We start from the raw sequence: 19,813 nt of genomic DNA, 5'->3' as shown, positions 1-19,813 counted from the left end.
TGATGCAACTTTATACAGCCACTACATTTACTTCTGCTGTACAAACACATACACCCTCAGCGGTGATCTCTTTCAAATATCAGAACATCCTAGTGAATCAAGTAGGAAAGCAATGACATTAGAAGTTGTATGACACATTCCTATCTCCATTCTCACCTCTAGGAACTGAAAGATGTGCAACTGGATTGCTCTCATTGCAGTCACACACATAACTGCTGGACTTCCTTCCTAAAATAATCACACTGACCCACCATCTGCAATTGTACTGCTTTCCAGAGGGGCAATAAAATTTAGAAAATAACTGACTTCTGCAGCAAAAGGTTTTGAAGCAGCTACAAACCCACCTTTCTCTTTCATGCATACACACAACTGACAAACATCCCCCACCAAGACATGGGTTTCATCCTGCAGAAACCCATCTCTCTCTTTTGGTTGTCTCCAGGCCCCAGTCAATGTCACTTTTCTCTCCCTGGGCTCCCACACACAACCAGGGAAGGCAGTAGTCCTGTCCACCACTTTCTGACTGTGCCATACCTCCAGTAGAGGTACAGTGGAGGTATTTCGAACAATATGGAGCATAAAAAAATTACAGATATTTATATTTTTCGAATTAGATCAAGGAAGTGAAAGGAAGTCATCTTACCCCATTGAGCTGTAAGAATATTGTATAAAATAAATATACATAAAATTACACAAATTACTGAGGGAAGAAGAATGAGGGAATTCTTGATTTGTCAGAATGGTGTTCAAAGACAAAACGACAACAAACAAAAAATTTTTAAAAAACTGCTGGTTTTGACAGCATTAAGTGAAGGGCCCTCCAGCCCGGATGACACTTATTCTTTAAAACATGGAAGGTTAACACGAAAATATCAGAACACTAACAAGGACAGAGTGCTGGAGAGCAACTGAGCAGCCACCACCACTGTAGATGTCTGGAAAGCACAATGGCAGCAAAACTGAAATAGAAAAATAGAAAGTCTAACACTGGAAATGCCATCCAGCACCTAAACTTTTCTAACTTTCCTCAGCATATGAACTTTTTCAGTATATACGGAGGAACAAGGAAGATGCCACCATGCTCTATGCTTAGGCAAATGGCTCATCTCATGTGACTCCTCGGGTATCGCAGAGACATTATCCTAACATTGAAGGCACAGAGAGTGAAGAGGCTGTAAGGCGTAAAATGCAGAAAAGATGAATACGCCAGACAGCACTCTCAAGATCCAGAAGAGAAGTGAGCTGTAGAGGTAATCACAGAGACTGTAGGTGAGGAGGGAAAAAAAATCAGACATATTCAAACATACAGGGTCTAAATTTCCCTGTTCCTGTACTGCATACAGCTATTCAGCAGTGGTAGTGAGTGAGAAGATATGGACCAATAAAAGAAGGATCAGAAGAGGACAACGTGAATGATCAGAGAGGCCTGGGAAACTTAATCTAGAGAAAAAAAATGGAAAGAAATGGGGCGACTGAAAATACAGAAGAAAATGCTAAGCAGACATGCAATAACATTCCTAAACTATATAACAGGTAGTTGTGAATAAGAAGGGAATGAACTGCTCTCCTTTTCCCCTCTGAATCCAACAAGAAATAACGGGATTAAACTGTTGCAAAGGCGATTTAGGTCAGATAGATACAGCAAAAAACAAATCTAGCTGAACAGTATTGAAAGACAAGAGCGGTTTGGCAGGGGAGGCTTCTAGTTTTTAGGAAAAAGTTGGACAAACAAATGGCAGAAACGGTTTGAGTGTGTTTGGCCCTTGGAGCTGTGGGAGGGACTCCTGGCCTCTTGAGGGCCCCGTCCACCCCCTCTGCTATGATTTACAAGAGAGTAGAATAAATGCAAATCAATATAAGATCATTTCTCTTTCATTTGGCACTGCTCCCCTTCACTCTGCACTGGAAGATGTGATAACACAAGAGCCTGGGAACAGTGGATTTCATCTTGAAACAGTGTGCTAGGGAAAGCAAGCGCAGCATGAACCAAGAGCTAGAGAAAGAAAACAGCACTTCAGAAAGCAACTAAGGGTGTTGCTTCCTTTTAAAAGTCTCTGATTCAAAAAAGTGGCTTTGTGCACAGCATATTACCCCATGGGAATAACCATGGCAGGAAGCCATGAAGCCCAAAAATGCTGTTAGGACTGAGTTAACAATTAGGGATTGCGCTGGCATGGGAAACTCAAACAAAATTCCCTAGAAGGAGGAGAGGGAGTCAGAACAATAACGAATAGAGCTAGGAACTGCAACATCACCAGTACATTTGACATAAATCCCTGGTATTGCTGCCATGGGTCAGGGTCTAGAAGAGAGAGGTGGAGACGTTCGAAAGCACATGGGAGATTCAACCATGGGGAAAAAAGAAAAGATAAAGACACAATGTTAAAATGCTCCACAGGACAAGCCAGTCTTGGGAGCACCGAGGGGGGAAGCAAGACAGACAACCCCTCCTTACGTCCATCCACGTGGCTGAGGCAGAGACTCAGGGAGGAAGAGCTTCAAATGTTAAGTATGAGCTAAAATGCAGTTTTCTGCATATCTTTCTTTAGTTCCAAACTTTTGCTTTGTCAAAAAAGACTTGTTTGCATTTTAGGTTTCTTTGGTGTTTCCAGTAAGCTCAGGTCAATCTGACAGGAACAAGGCAGAGTATCTTCCCAAAGGCAACAGCTACCAGTAAAATGGGGCTGCGCACCCCATCTGACACCAGTCTGGATTCCCAGGAGTTGGGCTGTACGAATCAAAGAAGATCAAGATGGAAATGATATTTAAACCACAAGTTTCTCCAAACCTTTCCAGTTTCCTTCAGAGGAAATTTGGGGTTATTTTGAATAGGATTAGTAAGTAATACTTACCATAAAATACATTATTATTACATATTTACATAAATTTAAAGTGAATTTCTGAGAGCTTCAGTTTTAGGCTTCAGGTTTAAAATTAAGTGGTTAATGGCATTAGAAACAGATCTTCCCTTTGTTAAAGACATACATACACTTAATTCCTTACAGAACAGGACCATTGATAAGAAGCTGAGTGCTCAGGAGCGACACAGTGCTTTTGGATATTGGTGATAGCTTGTTGCCAGTGCTCCAGGGTTTTACTGATATAGTCAGGCAGAGTATTTGTCAGGCCTTCAGAAAGGTGCATATGCATTTTTTAGTAAATACAAGTTCTAGGTATCGAAGAAAACTTGAAACATATCCAAGTTCCTATCAGAAATTTTCAGGATCTAACTGTGATAATCTCCGAACATGGGACAAGAAATGACGTGCAAGTAGCCTATTCACTTCCATTTATATCCTGAAGAGGTCTGAACTGAACTGTAGTCCTGACACTGTGTCCCAGATTATTGATCTAATTTTACTTTCCTGTAGTCACAGGAAATAACATGCCTGTGCTATGAACCAGAATCATTGGTTCATTTCTGGGTTGTAATCAGGGGTTTAGGAACTCTTAGGAAATCTGATTTTCTTTTATCTGATGGAAAATATCCTTAATGTCTTACAGGTGATAAATAAACTATGAAATAAATTAACAACAGAATCAGCAAATAAAGACCTTTGCCAGCTAGGTAGAGTTAGTCATACATGAACAATTCAGTGATCAACTGTGACCACATTTAGGAGAGAAATGCATATTTTTTCAAAGTCAAACTGAATAGATTATGAAAATGAAATAAATTTAACCAGATGTCTAAAAATCTAGGCAAATACAGGAAAATTTTCAATTTTATTTAAACTTAGATATTGCAGTCTGCACAAATTATCACGTTTTACTGTATTTCTGGATTATATAATCACTTTAAAACATTTCTTCATTCTCTATTTTCTGTTTTTAAAGCTAAGCCTTTCTTTTCAGCCAACAGGGCATTTCAAAATCAAAGTCAGATATTGGATTTTGAATCCATTTAAATGAAAAATTTTCACAATTTGAAAAAGAGTTTCCCTTTTTCCTCCACTAAAACTAGTTGCCAAATCTAACCTGTACTAATGACTACTTTTCACAGAAGGATTTTCCAGAAAATTTGCTAGTTTACACCCAAATCTACTGCTAACACAGATTAGCTTTTGCAGCCTGGCTGTTCTACCAGTATCCCATCATAGTGTATTGCTGCAAAGAAACATCAATTTCTTTAGCTCAGTGTGTCCACGAAAAGAAGGCAGCAGTCACAGTCTGGGGTATCACTTCAGAGTCGTAATGATGTAATTTGTAATAATGCATTGTGTGCACTTATATATTTGTCATGCTAGTGGTTGCTTTGCATGACTGGCTGTTTTCTCTGTGCAGCATTTCCTCACCAGTGATATGGCGATAACACTTTCTTGCCCTGCGGTAGTGATGTGTGGAGGCTCAGCAGGTGCTCAGGAACTGCTTTGAGGGCCATCTTGTAGACAGAAGATTTGGAAATTCATTGCCTTTCACCTTCACTTCCTCCTGTTAAGCCATTTTTCATAGATATAAAAGATTTGTTTCAAAATGGTAAGGGCTTGTATGGCCACTGATTTTTTGCTTAGATTTTTATATAGGAAGTTATATGTTGAGAACTTTTATATAAGTTTTATATATTAATTTATTATGTTATATATGTTTTATTTATTAATTTATATGTTACATATAACTTTTATATTTTACATGTTGAGTTGTATGTTGAGAACTTTTGTTACCTATCTGCCTTGATAGGTAACACAGCTATGCCTCCATATCTTGTCATTGACTTTCTCCTAATGCTTTCTGACCATCATGTTTCTCTCTTCCCCAAACCTCCAGTGTGTTCACCCTTCTAATATAATTTTAACTTGTGTTTTTATGCTGGCGTAATGAAGTACAAAGACACATTGATTCTATTTCCTTCCATAACGGGGCTGAAAAATAGACCAAGATGGAAATGTAAACTGACATGGCAAGCACTTATCAATTCACAGTCAAAATGAAACAATGAATAGAAAATGTCAAAAAATGGAAAACCTGCAGAAGCACTAATCTGTTCCATAGATTGGGGGTCTCAGAGTTGAACTTTATAATCACTGTATAATTCGGTTAGCTCAGTTTGGTTTACACACCACCAGTATTTGGGTGACCTGGCGATGCACAGATCTGCTTACTTATGGTTGTAGATATCACTTGGGCACAGGAAGAACAAAGCAGATGGTTTTAGTAGGTTATAGATATGGTGTGTGCCATACAGGTGGTCTAAAATTTCCCCTGCTGGACACTTGTAGGCTGCTATATTTGCATTAAAACAGAGTATCTGTCATGCCTTTAAGCACACTGAGCCTGAGTAGCAGCCCAAGGGATAGGCATCACAGGTGGGATTCAGGGCAACTATGTTTAGATGTCTGCAGTGGAGAGGAACAGGCACCTTCATGGTACAAGTGTACCATTTGTTCTATTTTAGATCTTAGAATGAGAAAAATTGCTGCCCAGCAGGGCTTGTGCCTCCCCAGGAAGGCTCAGAGGCAGACTTTCCTACTTTGCAGACAGCTACAGTAAATAAGATGGTTCTTTCCCATTTTGGGACATTGCACCCTGTTCCCCCAGACCAATGTTTCCTTCCTCATTACCTACCCCAACTTCTGAAGCAACACAGACACATCACTTCCTACAGCTCCACCTCCATGGGAGCTCTAGTTCACTGCTGGGCTGTCTGGGACACATCACGGGGACAGTAAGTGATTCAGAACATATTACAAAGCCCTGGCTACCATTTCTTTCACACATGCCACCTTATGTATTTTGCTCACAGAGAAAATACGGGGAAATACAGACCTGTAAACAACAAAGCCTTCCACGAGTGTCATCTGCACTCTAAGAGACTTCTAGATTTTGGCCAGTACTTTCTGTACTTTATTACTTGGATTATTCTCTCCTGTGAATTTCTGATGTTAATGGTAAAATCCATAAACACTGCACTGGGTTGTTGACCCTGGACACTTTACATGCCACAGCCACTATTCACTCAGCTGCTGCTTTTCGACATTTGTTTAAGCCTGTCTAATTCTCTCCTGATCCTTTCTCAGAAAGCCACTTTTTCTGAAAGCAGTAGCACTCCTTGTACAAAGTACAGAACTCCGGTGGCAAAGGGCCAGGCCGTAGTCTACGTCAGTGTACACATACAGCAGAAGTGTTGGTGACAGTTCTGCTTCCTGAAGATGATCTCCACATTTCCTTTCCAACCAGCATTTCTGTGGCTGTAGAAATGCCTGAGCCTCTCCATATTCTCCACAAAATGAGGTCACTGATCAGATTATTATCTTATAAGGCATATAAACACAGCAGTTTAGGCATGGAAAGACAGGTTTCTAAGCAGTGAGGAGTATATCAAGAGCAGTATAGTAAAATTCCAGATTATCAGTAATACTCGAGCTTGGGCTAAACGATATTAAAACGATATTTATGTTTTAAGATAAACATAAAAAGTAGCTGAGTTCCTTTAGGAAATGGAGAGATTAAGAAACAGAGAGGTTAAAAGATCAGTAGGTGTATCCACCTGAAAAAATTAGAACCTGAAAGTTATGAGTAACCTGGTCTTGATCTCATCACTTACCCTGTTTTGAGCCAGAGCTTGGACTACAAATCTCCTAAGGTCTGTTCCAACTCAGATTACCCTACGATTCTATCAAAAGGTAGAGAAAAAGCCAGTCCTCTGGGCCAGGCAAAAGTGCTTCATGATACGATAACAAATTTAGAGATGGTGAATTGACCACCTAGTTGGAAGAGGTGGGTACGCATACAAAGCAAATAAAATATCTTCCATGTGATTCTTCCGGTCTCCAAGGAAACTTTGGACATTCCTTTGTAACAGAAAAGATTGCAAAAAAACAAAAATTGGCTTCTTCATGCTTTCCACTGCCTGGACAAAATAGAATCCTTAACTGCATTCAACCCATGGGAGCATGCTTGGAATTAGTTGGTGAAGGAGCTTTCAGCCCTAATCTGTACACTCAATAAGAACTCAAGAGGTGCAAAATCCTCTTCACCATCAAATTAAAGTCTATAGCCAAAGCCATTTCACATGCCTGCTTTGCACACCACAGTCAGAAAAAGCAATGCATGTAAATATTTCTAAATAGCCTTCTCCTAAATGTGAATAATTCCATTATAGCTTCTATTTTTAGGAAATGAAGAATTACCTTACAGAATTTTATTTCTATCGATGTTAGGTAATTGAGAAAATCACATTTGCATTGTTAGAGGAATTGTAAGAATGCTATGGGTGTCTCATTTAGATAGCCATTTAAAAGGGAATGATCTGAATAAAAGAGGTTTTATTAGAGTGATTAAAAAGACTTCATGTGATTTTCCTCACAAAAAAAAAAAAAAAAAAAAAAAAGAGAAGAATGTTAATAGTAGAGAAAAATACATTCGCTGGAATTTAGCAACTAATAGTCAAGCAAACAAACTTCAAAATTTATTCAAGAAATTTTTCAAAAGCAGCTTCTACTTCTGAAACCAAGGCAATTCAACTAAAAATGTGAAAAGAACACACTAAAAATAGATGGATGGGCTGCAACAGCTTAATATGGGAGTAGTTTTTCTAAATAATTTCATTTTTATACCTATCTCCAAAGCTTCAAATTTTCTACATTTGGTAGATAGGTCATTACAGAGACATAGAAAGATGTCAGTTTTTGTGAGGAAGACTATATACTTCTACTTCTTACATAAAGAAATATGCAAATATGAAAATGCACATGTATTCTACCCTTATTAGTGCCTTACAGTGGCAGTTTTTCAAAATATGACATTTTTACACTTCTCCAAAAGGAGAAGCTCCACAAAACACATGGGAAACAAAGAGACAAGAAGTTCCCAAAATCTTACAGTCATTAAAAACAACAGAAATTTTGCGTAGCACAAGAGAAACTATGGAATTATGGTTTTCAAGTTTACTGGTCCCCCTTCTGCTCTTCTCCGGTCTTTATTTTCACTGCAGAGGTTTTCAGTTTTAAACAGGTATAAGTCGGGGATGGTTGTTACAAAAGTAAGCACAAAGTTCTAATACTGGTACTTAACAATAGAGACTTCAGAAAGGGAGTCAATCTTATAAATAAATAATTATAATTTATAAGTTATAATTTCTTATAAAAGGAAAGATCTATTTGAGTCTATTAGCATAAACAAGTTGTATCTAAGGAGAGGAGTAGGTATGTACCATAAAACCTCTAAAAGGAAAGAAACGGTTCTTTAAACTCTTTTGTCTATAGGGCACATTTAGAGATGATTTCAAGAGCTTTCACATATGAACACAAAAAGATTGTTGTCCAGAGAATAGTTTTGTGTTTTAAAGAAGGCTTTAAAGAGAGGGACATGACTAACTGGCTGACAGGGGTTTCAGCTGATGTGGCAATCTCAAGAACATTTTTCCCTCAGGACAGGCTTTATTAAACTTCATTTACAACTTCACTTCATTACCACCAAAACTGCAAGAAACAAACATGTGAATATGCAGTGATTAATGCTGCATTTATCTTGGGCCCAGAGAGCCATAATCCAAAACCTCTTTTCCAATCAAACCTGATACAGCAAGAAAAGCAATCAGCTGATAAGAGGGCCTGCAGCCCTTGCGGCAAGAGAGGGCAAGAGAGAAAGGGAATTGCTTCCCAGGATCCAGGATACCCAGGACTGGAGCCAGGATCATGCTTCCTGCCTGGGACTGCTTCTGGATAGTGTAGCCCCATGTCGCTTCATGCTGCAGGGGAAGACCCAAGTATCCACCAGTCCAAGGCAGTACTTCAGGCTTTTGCAATCTCTGCTACCAGTTCCAAAACCTAATGCTGTAAATACAATGTTATTTCTTGAAAAAAAATCAACACCAAAATCAGCAACACAAAACGAGGACCTAAAACATCCTGCTGGCATTTCTATACGCTCTGTCTTCCCCTTCCCTGTGGACAGCTTTAGATTTCGGCACATTAAGGCAGGACAGTCAGGAGTGTTGCAGCCTGCCAGTCATATTACTTTTGGGCAACCAAAACTTTCTGCATTAAGTGGTTGTAGCCTTGTGGATTAAGCTTGTTCCTGATGTCACAGGTAGACAAACATCTCAAAAATAACTGCAGTTTAAGAACAATTGCTGTAAACAGAAGGGTGAGTTTTGACATAGAGGGAACATCTTATATGCAACCCTCATTTTTATCCATCTGCTGTTAATCATTTTTTTTCAAAGATGTGGTGTCCTTGAAAACATCTTGATTTGTGGAACCTGGTAACAGGAACTCTTTGACAAAAGAATCCTGCCCAACATCTCTGAAGGAAAAGAAGCATCTTAGGGGACCTTTTATCCTATTTCAATTATCTACATGTTTTCTACATGAACTTCATACTCCATGCAAAAGCCATATTTTTTCAAAAGTGGATCTATTTTTCAGCAACAGTTACATGAGGCTTCGTTGTATATTTGCTCTACAAAGTTCTGTTCAAGCCTGAAATTTGTGGACTCTAAAATGTATTTATTTATAAACTCCTCCAGACAATTAAGAAAACTATTTTTAAGAGCTGCACACTGAGATTTTAGTTCATATCCCACTGTCAGGACTTCCATGTATCTTCAGATCTCTATTCTAAATTATCACAGTCCTGGCGAGTGGTTATAGCATCTGAGAACCGAAATAGTTTCCCTCAGAAGCCAAGGTACCTGGAAACAGCTCAATTGTTCAGTGATAATGTTTTTTTTCAAGCAGGAAACTCTCTGGAAAAGGGTTTCTGTTCTTTTCGTACCTGTATATTTTTCTGTAGACTGCTGTTGAAAAGAGAGAGACTCCATTTACGATTTGTATTAGATAATTAACTAATAACAAATCTTTGGGAAACTAGTCTGTCTAACTTGCTCTGGCTGAACTTGGATGAAATGAACAGGCCTATATTTTAAATTAAATAGGTGGAAATACTTGCACTCATAATGCAAGTACATAGTGGGCTTACATTTCAGTCTGGTTCCCTTGTTGCATTTGCAATTTTGCAGGTACAGTTTATGTCATTTTGATGTCTCTGTTCGTGATTTGTGGATGTAATCAGGCACATTGCTTAGACATTAAATAAGAAGCTGCTACTGCTAATAATGGGATATTATGCTGTTCATGAAACAGCAGCTCCTGCAAGCTGCATAATTGGCACTGTAAGTTCATTAGTTCTAGATATTTACACGTTGGCTCAGAAAAGTGAGAGACTGAAATAACTCAGCGGAGTGCAGGAGAGCTACTAAATGCTTGATACAAGTCATAGTAGTAGCTTAATATATCAAGTGTTAAACTGAACTATACCTGAACTTCTCCAAAGACCAAGAAGGCCTAGTGTTGCCTGACAGCCAGCTATGCAGAAGGGAGGAAATCCTTGTAACTACTACTCACATGTATTAAGAGTTTTATTTGTTGCTGCTCTAGCATGAAATCAGTCAGTTCTCTCCCTGATGTCAAGGGATGAGAATACCTACACAGCATTTCTCATTAACCTGACATAGATGAAGGCTATTCTGCTCTCACTGTGTATATATGTGAGTGCACATGTGCCTACGTGCCCAAGCATGTCCAGGGGTGCATATATGATCACTGAAGATGCTGAGAGTAAACAGAGGAAAGGAGGTCTTCCATCAACGAAAAAAGAAAAAAAAAAAAAAAAAAAAAGAAAAAGAATAGGAAAGGATTTGATTGTTTCCTCTTGAAAGTGTCCCTGAGTATGTTTTAAAATTAAGTCGGTAAAGAAATACAGAATGTATAAGCAATAATGCATATAAAACTATGCAATATAATGTGCATTCATGTGTAAAGGCAGATCTCTCAGCTAAAACAAACTGTCATTGAAGTGTTGGCTTCAATGGCAAGGTGACAGCCAGCAATATTCTGCAATTAAAGGAGACACATTATTATAGAACAGAAATGAAAGATGTGAACCACATCAACGTTAAGAGACTCATTAGATCAGCCACCCCTTACTTTTGTATCCTGGGAAAAATACAGTTCTCCCTAAAGCCAAGGCAGTTGACCATGGGTCACATTCTGCATGTGACCTGTCCTACCAGACCTATGCAGTCCAGAAGACCATAACACACTGCTGTCCTAGTGCTTCCCAGCAGCAGAGCGTATACTGCATGTATGTCAAACAGTGCATATCTTTCTCTCTCCTTGCAAAAAACAGTCCAGAGATGAGCAGATGCAGTTTTAGTGGTGGAAGATTTCGCCTAACCATCCTTCTCCTAGTGGATAGGGGATTTTGGTATGCACAGAGTAAGCTCAACATGACAAGCAAGCGGCATGAGGACCAAAGGGAAGTGGCAGCCAGCAAAACGGATGCCCCAGCAGGCTGCTCCTGAGATGTCCTTCAAAAAGAAGGTCACTGGCCACACAGACTCTTCTGGCAAGCTGCAAATAGTTATCAGGCCATGTCAGGTTGAGCATTCTGACATGAACATAACAGCTGGTTGATCAAATTAACATCTATACTAGCAAAAAATTAAGAACAAATTATTGTTCTTCCAATAACTGAATAAGCCAAAGTTATAACTGAAAGAGAAACTTAGAGTCTCTCTGAGGGCACTGAGATGCTCGTTGTGCTGTGCTTCTCAGTGAGCCAAATTACATAAGCTAAGTTTATAAAACACCTTTTCTCACTCAGCTCTACAAACACCACTTGGGGTCTGGAAGTCACCTTAATTCTTTTCTGACCATGAATCACAATTGGCGATAAAGCTTATGTAACGGGACTCAGCAACAATTCCAGTGATGACGCACAAATCAGAAAAAAGCAGAAAAGCAGATCACTCCAGCAGAACTGTTTTGGTATTGCAGTGTTCAAAAAAAAAAAAAAAAAAAAAAAAAAAAAGTAAATGTCATTTCTGCTAGAAAGAAATATTCATTATAATGCCTCATTTTCACGTCCTCACTTTCTGTATTTAAAGTCTCAGTCTTTAAAGTCTTGTTTGTTTTGTACTCATTCTTTATTTCTTTTACATCGCTTGACGTGGTCATAATTCTATTTTGGTTTTACACTCAGGGACAAGCCAAGAATCACAGAGATACTATATTGTGTGCTCTTTATGTCATCTGTAATTTCTCTGAACATTCATCATTTTAAACCAGGCTCCAGGTTGCTGCTAAATATATGCCTCTTACTAAATACATATTTCTAGCCTCTAAAGTCCTGTCCCATTAGTACAAAGTCACTGCCACATTAAGAAGAACTGCTTTATAGAACTTTTTCTATCTCTCCATGAACCAATCTACCCCTGCTTCCAAACTTGGAAAGTCATAGAATTATTATTCTTTCTTTATTCTTAAATTATATTGCATCCACTATTGAAAAATACTCAAAACAGAGTCTTTTGCCTGCTAGTATGTATTTGTTCACGAACCAAAAGTGAAACTTATACTAAGCCTTTTTTTTATGCCTTTTTTTTTCCTTCCAGAGAAGGCCTATTGTATAGTTGTACTGTCTATTGTATACACCAGCTCCATATCAGCTGCCAGATGTTGTCCCAGAAACATCAGCTGCTGCTTACAGCAGGGAGCGAATGCAATTAGGGATGCCCTGGTGACAGCTTGACACTTACGGTGGCAACGTTTAAATTTTTAATTGGCTGTGTAACACAAAAAACACACAATGTGGATTGCTCCTGAAAACTGGACCAGTACACTAAAACTAACATCTTCTTTCATTTGGAAGAAGCAAAGATCAGCATGCAGCCGGAAGCCCAAATATATTGATAGTTTTTTATAAAATATCTGAAACTAGGTCCTGAAACATGTTTTCATGTTTTACACCCAGCAACTTTGAGGAGACTTGCTTGTTAGGGCAGCAAGGAATGCTATTGCTTTAAAACAGTTCATTTCATTTATACTGAAATATTAACATACATGAATATGTAAAATATGAGGCCTGAGAACTACTTTCATTATTCATATGAATAGTTTCTCATTACTAAATGTCTATCTATCATTTTCTACTGGCATGTCAAATATCTTTTAAAATAAATCCTGTATCAAATCAACTTAAAAATTATAAACTAAAAACTTGGAATGCAATCATTAAGTAAAAATCACTCGATATGAAGTAGCTTAATGTAGCCATGAGAAGCAGAATAAAAGAATATGCCAAGCTCAGACTAATGTAATCTGTTCCTAAGGGTGATATGGCCAAATCCTACCCAACATCAGACTCACTGAGGATGCACAGTATTTACTCGTATCTAAGATGACCTTCTTTTTTTCTTTTAAGAATTGTAAATCCAAGAGTGGTTTGTGTTTGTTCATGCAGCATAGATTATTTTGTACTACCTTGCCTCTATCTTGTGTTTTCACTGCATTACACTGCAGTTTAAATATGCTGCGGGGGGAAAAGTATGCATTAGCTGCTCCATGCTGGCTATCTCTATGCATTATCTTTTATTGCAGTATAATCTCAAGTACTGTACTCAAAGCTATTTGTAATACTGTGTGTATCCATGTACCAGCACAGCAAAGCTACCATTCACAGTAACTTAATTCTACCTGGCCATTAGGATAGAGATTAGAGTGTATCAGTTGAAGCTGCAGGAATAATTTGGGATAAGGGAGTTTTGCTGGATTTTGGCCAAGAGGTTGAATTTGTAAGTCCTTATTCTTCTTAAAAAGCCATATACTCAGCATAACTCTGACTTTTCGTTCTCTCTTAAAAAGACAGACTTTCCAAAAACATGCTGTGCTGGGATTTTAGTGTCCCAGAGGGAAGAACACCACATTTGTAATGACAGACACTATCTGCATTTTCGCTTTACCTAAAAGTGATGTATTTTATTTCTGAGACCAATGGGCTGATCTTAGTCTCAGGATTATCTTGGATTAGGGTAGGTATGAGATACTCTCAGAATTTGGACAGTATTATGCTGTCTTTTGTTAACCATTGCCAGTCAGATCTGCTAGGCAAGAGTATCACATACTATTTACAGACAGTACCAATGCTGCAAACAGGCATTCCTACAGGTACCTACAGAGTGCTTACACCTCTGTAAGCACTTGCCCCATTCGAAGACTGCTCCCTCCCTTTTACTTAATACACAAATTTGTTTCAGAGTATTAAGAAATGAAAACAACAGTGGAAGTTATCAAGAATCCCAGAGCCAAGATATCAGAGTTATATACCTCACTGTGACATTATATTAAGAAGGACAAATCAATATAGGAAATTTTATATCTGGTTGAGAAGAGGATACAGTCTCTTTCCCTGACATGACCTATACTTTGCATTAACTCACACAGAGCTTCTGTGCACATGACCACATGGATGTGATCCATGTTGGACTGGAAGAAGACAGTAACGCTATCCAAACCCAGCACATGCTGAAAACCAGTGAGAAGGATCGTAGAATGATTTATGCTGAAGACACACAAAATCAGCATCAATACCGCTGGTTGGGTAAAATGAGCCAATTGCATCTCAAATCTATTTAGATAAATTATTGTTCACTCTCAGAGTTCTGTTTTCTATATCTTCATTGATTCAGCGATCTATTCTTGGTCTGGGATCTCTTTGTTGCTTACTATTGGATATACAGACCAAAAAACCTGGCAGAACTTTCACTGGAGAGCAGTACAGAATAGCTAAAGAGCACAAGTGTGAATTCACTAGGGAACATCTGCAAAATGTTTAGCACCTTTTTCCATAGTCAGAAACGTATACTTGTTCAGATCTTTGTCTGCTATATAATCTTGACATTCTGCCTGAAGCAATCTCAACATTTATACACCCATTCCATATTTACGTTTTCATTGCATGCCACTGAGTAAACATTTTTCTCCCTGCATCCTCAGGTTCCCGGGTATTTGTGCTGTGTTACAGCTGTGGGGGAGTCACTGCAGGGCATCATCATCTCACTGCAGTGCTGCTGAGGACTATGGTTCCCAAACTGTAGAGTGCCCAGCTCTTTGAGTTTTCCTCGTTGCCCTTGATTTCACATTAAAAAGGTAGGACAAACATAACTGAATGTTAATATATGAACAGCCAGTAACCAGAGGAGAATGAACCAGCGACCACACAAAATTTATGGAAAGCAAAAAGCTTCCCTCAGTCTAGCAGTTACAATTTGCTGGCCCTGTATAAGTTCAGAAGTCAGAACCAGAGGCAGTTCACTTTCTTCATGTGGGAGTAAACTGCCCCCAGTGGAGGCAATATATTATATAAGAACAACAATTAGAAAAATGGCTTGCTGTTAAAATATTCCAGAACTGAAACCCAGAACAACCTAGAGGTCTCACCAAAAGGAGCAACAGAAATCATGAGAAATAATTGAGGCACTAACCAATCACAACACTTAGTTGCTTCTCTGCTGGGGGGCACCAAGAATGTACTTATTTCCTTCAGGATTATAATTCAATTTGGAAAGTAAAATGATCATAAAATATACATGTTAGTGTTTAATTCTAGGTCAAAGTCATATATTAAAAAAGATTTCTACCCTAGATTTTAAAAGTGTTAGCTTGAGTCATGTTATATAACCTCCTTTTGATCATTCAGAGTTTAAAAAATCTACAATTACTGATACTGGCAAGAAGTAACACCAGGGCCAAATAAGATTAACAAGAAATAAAACTGCATGTCAGCAGTGTAATAGAAACTGAAATGAGTAATCAAATGGGCAGAACATTCATGCAGCTAGGCAGTAAATTCCATATAAATGGGCTGGAAAGAGCACAATGTGTAGCCACAAGAAGAGTCTATAGTAAGCACTTAAATGATCAACTTGAAAAAGTTTCCTGTGCAGAATGATATATTAGGTTTCATGATGGTTCAAATATAAAGGGATTTTGTAGCTTTCACTGTTGACCTTAGCCCAGTAATCAATGAAAAAAATCTGCAAAAACATAAAGTAGGAAAAAAATGGTTTGAAATTGTTCGTGAGATATAGCAATAGGGAGGACTCAATCTATGCTTGTTTTCTGCACTGCTCAGACTTCAGAGATTGACCCAAAATTCTCTCCCAGGGTTTCTCCTGATGGAAGCAGGGCATAATCCTAACATCAGAAGCTGAATTGCCACACTAAATTTGTGTTCTTCAACTTTGAGTTAAAACTCTTCTAGAAATTGGTATGGTTTCAGGAAACACAATAAGCAAACAACTGCCTTTAAAAATATCTATCAACAATTGCAGCACTAAAGACATTCCCAAGTTACTTGAAGGAATAGCGTATGGTAAATGGTTGATGAAAACCACTAACATCCACTTAGATACTTACATCCATCAGCACACATGTTCATTCCAAAAAAAAAAAAAAAAGAGAAAAAAAAATGAAAGAAAAAAAGAAAAAAAAAGAAACGTTTTCATTATTCTGGAGGGAAAGAGCTCCACAGTATTCTGCCAGGAAGTGCGTCTTTCACATACACAGGCAGAATATCTATACGTGTATCAGGAATTCACTGAAAGAGATATACATGTACATCACCTACGTGGCTGACCAAAGCCTGTAACCTGAACGTTCCTGTGCCGCCGTTTGCATCAGTGGCAGAGTGCCAACGCCTTCTGGTATGAGTGTGAGTTGACTAAGCACAAGTAAAGCTTGTTAGGTCTCTGGGTACCAAGACCCTCAGTAAAGAGTAGAGCAGGTAACTAAAAGGAAAGTTAGGAGCATAAATGGGGATTGCACTCAGGAATTCAGCACTTATTTTCTCCATTGCACAACTCAGTGGATGAAATTCTATGGCCTGCTTGTGCAGAAGGTTGAAAAGATGACTGTAATGGCCAGTTTTGCCCTTCAGCCCATGCGGCTGATTTTTCTTTAGGCTAAGCTTTCCCACCGCTCTGGCAATAAGTAGTCTATATTTAGGGATGCTTAAAAGCCTTTTTTTTTTTTTTTTTTTTTTTTTGCTACTGCAACAAAGCAATCAGGTTTCAGAGTAAACAAGACTCTGAAACTACACATCTTTAAATGTCGGAAGTATTTTTCAGGGAAATTCTCTTACCTCTTTCTCCATTTGAAGTCCTTCTGCTCTGATATTTCTCTCAAATACTTCCCTCTTTTCTGTCTGTGGATTGGATTTTCTATACACCAGAATGTAGTCAATTCGACATTTCCCATCTCTAAAGTATAGTCCATTGGTTTTGTTCTTATCAGGTACTTCCTGTTAAGAGAAAGTCAAATATTTCAGTATTGTTAAAGTGCTTGGGAAATTGCTGATCCCTGATCTGCATCTGCAATTTTCAGCATTACTAGAAAGATAAAGAATCAGAACAAGCTCCTCAAATTATTAGGTGCTTCATGTAGAATGTTTCTGAGGTCCTCTGAAAGAAGTACAGACCTCCCCAGATCAAAACCAGGAGGTCTTCTTAGGCAGATGTTATGTCACATGGGAATGGGACAGGACAGAATAGAATAGAAGAGAAGAGAATATTTTATGCAAGACAACCTTCCTCCCCTACCACCCACTAGAAAACTAGAAATAGCTTCCTACCTATAAAATAAAGGAGCATTTAGTTTTATACTGAAATGAAAGTTTATAAGTAAGGATTCAATATAGTAGAACATCATTTTACATGGGGAGAAGAAATGATGGCACGATATTCACTGTGGTGAGAAATACTAAAACCTGGTGTAGATTCTCTTTGCTTTCTGATGAAGAGATATGAAGAGTACCTCCACCTCACAGGACACAGAAAAGAGTATGAAGGTCCTGTTCCCACCTCACTATGCTTCATCAGTTTAACTACAAAATATTCCAGGGTTACGGAACAACTGAGAAAACCCATGAGATTTATTTGAAAATAATTCCTGGTGTTTCATCTAGTAGCACATAAAGACAGTGAATATTATTTCTTGGCTATTTTCAGCAAAGAATGTGCCTGTTCAGATGTTTGCTCTGGCAGAAAGAAGCAAGCTGATTTCACTGTTAATAAGAGGTCAAGCAAATCCCTCTCCTGAGAGCTAGAAGACTAGACTGCTGCTCTCTTTCAGAAATTCGTAAGATGAAATTCTCTACAGATCCTCCTCGCAATTTATCACTGCTTCCATATAATGCAAGTCCTGCCCAGGGGTTAAGTTTTTACTTCTATACAATTTGAAATTGCTTATGACTTGGAGCATTTCTTACAAGAAATGTACACTATGAATGGTGTATGGAAACAAACTGAACTCCCTGAGAGCAGTAGAACGGGCAGGGGCCTTTAGGAACCTCCAGATCAGTCTACCTCCAAGCTGAAGGGAGGGTTGAGCTAATTCTCCTGCCAGAAATAACTGTGTTAATCATAATCATATGCATAATCAAATCTCTGAAAAAAGAATATTTTGCCTTTCACATGTAGCAAGAACAGGGAATTTTCAAAATACTTTCTTCATAGGAGAATTGCTTCTTAATTTAAATGAAAAAAGGTGAACACAGTGGCCATAATAATAATAGGAAAAATTATTTTTATAGAACAAAAAAATATTCCCAGTCAGGAATTTTAGTGTAAACTACCATCTTGATTCTCAGCAAGCATCTTTGTTTAAACAAAAAAGCAAATGAAAGCGTCTTGAATATCCATTCCCTTGCTACAACCAGTTTATTGCAGGCAGAGAGGGAAAATTTTCTAGGATTGTTTTATTACAGTGCCTGACTCCTGACACAGCTTAATGCAGAGTTGATGTAGTAGAAACAGTTCTCAGAGTTGAAAAAGAAGGCAAGAAAAAAGATTTAAGCCCTGAGGAAATAATGGTAACAGACCATTTATATCTATACTGATATCATGCTGACAAATGATATTATCAGGATATCAGAAGTTATTTTTCACACTTTATTAAATATGAAAACAGCTCAGGAAGCACATTCCTTTTTTCTTTTTTTTCTAGAAAGTATCTATACTGAGAAGACAGGAAGAAAAAAAAAAACCCAAGAGGTTATGTACATAAAAGAAGAGGGCAGTAGGAGATCTAGAGGCAGTGGATGAGCTTGGTGGTCCTGCTCAGATTTCGGAGCCTTCTGCCCAACCATCCATTCTGTTCTGTAGGCACCAGGTCTGACAGGCTGTGTCTATTTTAGCAAGTAAGGCAATGTCATAGGAGAGGATCTGTAGAGCAAAACAATCAGCACTGAGGACCAGGTGTCTACACTTGTCCAGGCTTGAGGGCTTTCTTTGGACCAACTTTAGTCCGGTCCAGGAACCTGTCTGCCCATCATCCATTGAAGTATATCCCACAGTTTATTTTCACATAGAAGGAATCTAGTTTTTGAAATCCAGGACTGCTCTGCAATGCAAACCAAAGCATGGAAAGTTGGGTCAATTGACAGGTTCACTTCAAACTTCCACTCCTGATCCGAACTAAAATGCTATCATTGACCCATCCAGAGTGCATCACAAGCAATATATCTTTCTCCACATGGAGTAGTGATTCTGGTAGAAACACAGACAGATTTGCCCTTCGGCTCCCTGTGTTTCATCTTTTCTTCAAGAAAATTGGTTTGCCCTACACTGACTCGTTAGTGAATGTGGACCCTTGTGTTAAAAACCACTGATGAGATTTGGCTAAGTTATTTGACCTATAGCACTTCACCTACAATTATGACTTTCTGGGACAACTACTTTCTATTGAACTTGTGACACTCTCCCAACCCCAGTATTGTCATTTTTGTTCAGAAAGGCCCTGCTTGGGCCCTATCGGTATTCGGAAGACCTTGTCATCTGAAGAATACAGTATGACAAATCCAGACTGATAAACCCTCCTGGGACTTGTATGGGCTCCATGAAGGAACTCTTCCTGTTGCCCTCTATTATGGGGAACTAATTAACCTGTCAAGGTGGCTTCACCAGCAGTGCTTGGACTCAGAAGAATTGTCAGGATTCAGCAATGTAACACAATACAGATACAGTCAAGCTGGCTCA

At 38.5% G+C, this 19,813-nt stretch overlaps 1 protein-coding gene across 1 annotated transcript in view; it reads right to left on the bottom strand.

Moving 5' to 3' along the window:
• Positions 1-19,813, bottom strand: part of ANO4 (anoctamin 4) — a 114,278-nt gene that overhangs the window by 77,408 nt on the left and 17,057 nt on the right. Inside the window, exon 4 of the mRNA XM_062575580.1 lies at positions 16,921-17,079. Within this exon, the coding sequence (XP_062431564.1) occupies positions 16,921-17,079 (159 nt within the window). The remainder of the gene's footprint in view (positions 1-16,920; positions 17,080-19,813) is intronic.

Source organism: Rhea pennata, chromosome 1 (genome assembly GCF_028389875.1).
Source record: "Rhea pennata isolate bPtePen1 chromosome 1, bPtePen1.pri, whole genome shotgun sequence".
Lineage (NCBI taxonomy): Eukaryota > Metazoa > Chordata > Aves > Rheiformes > Rheidae > Rhea > Rhea pennata.
The sequence above is the reverse complement of the archived record's forward strand: the minus strand, read 5'-3'. Positions and strand labels throughout refer to the sequence as shown.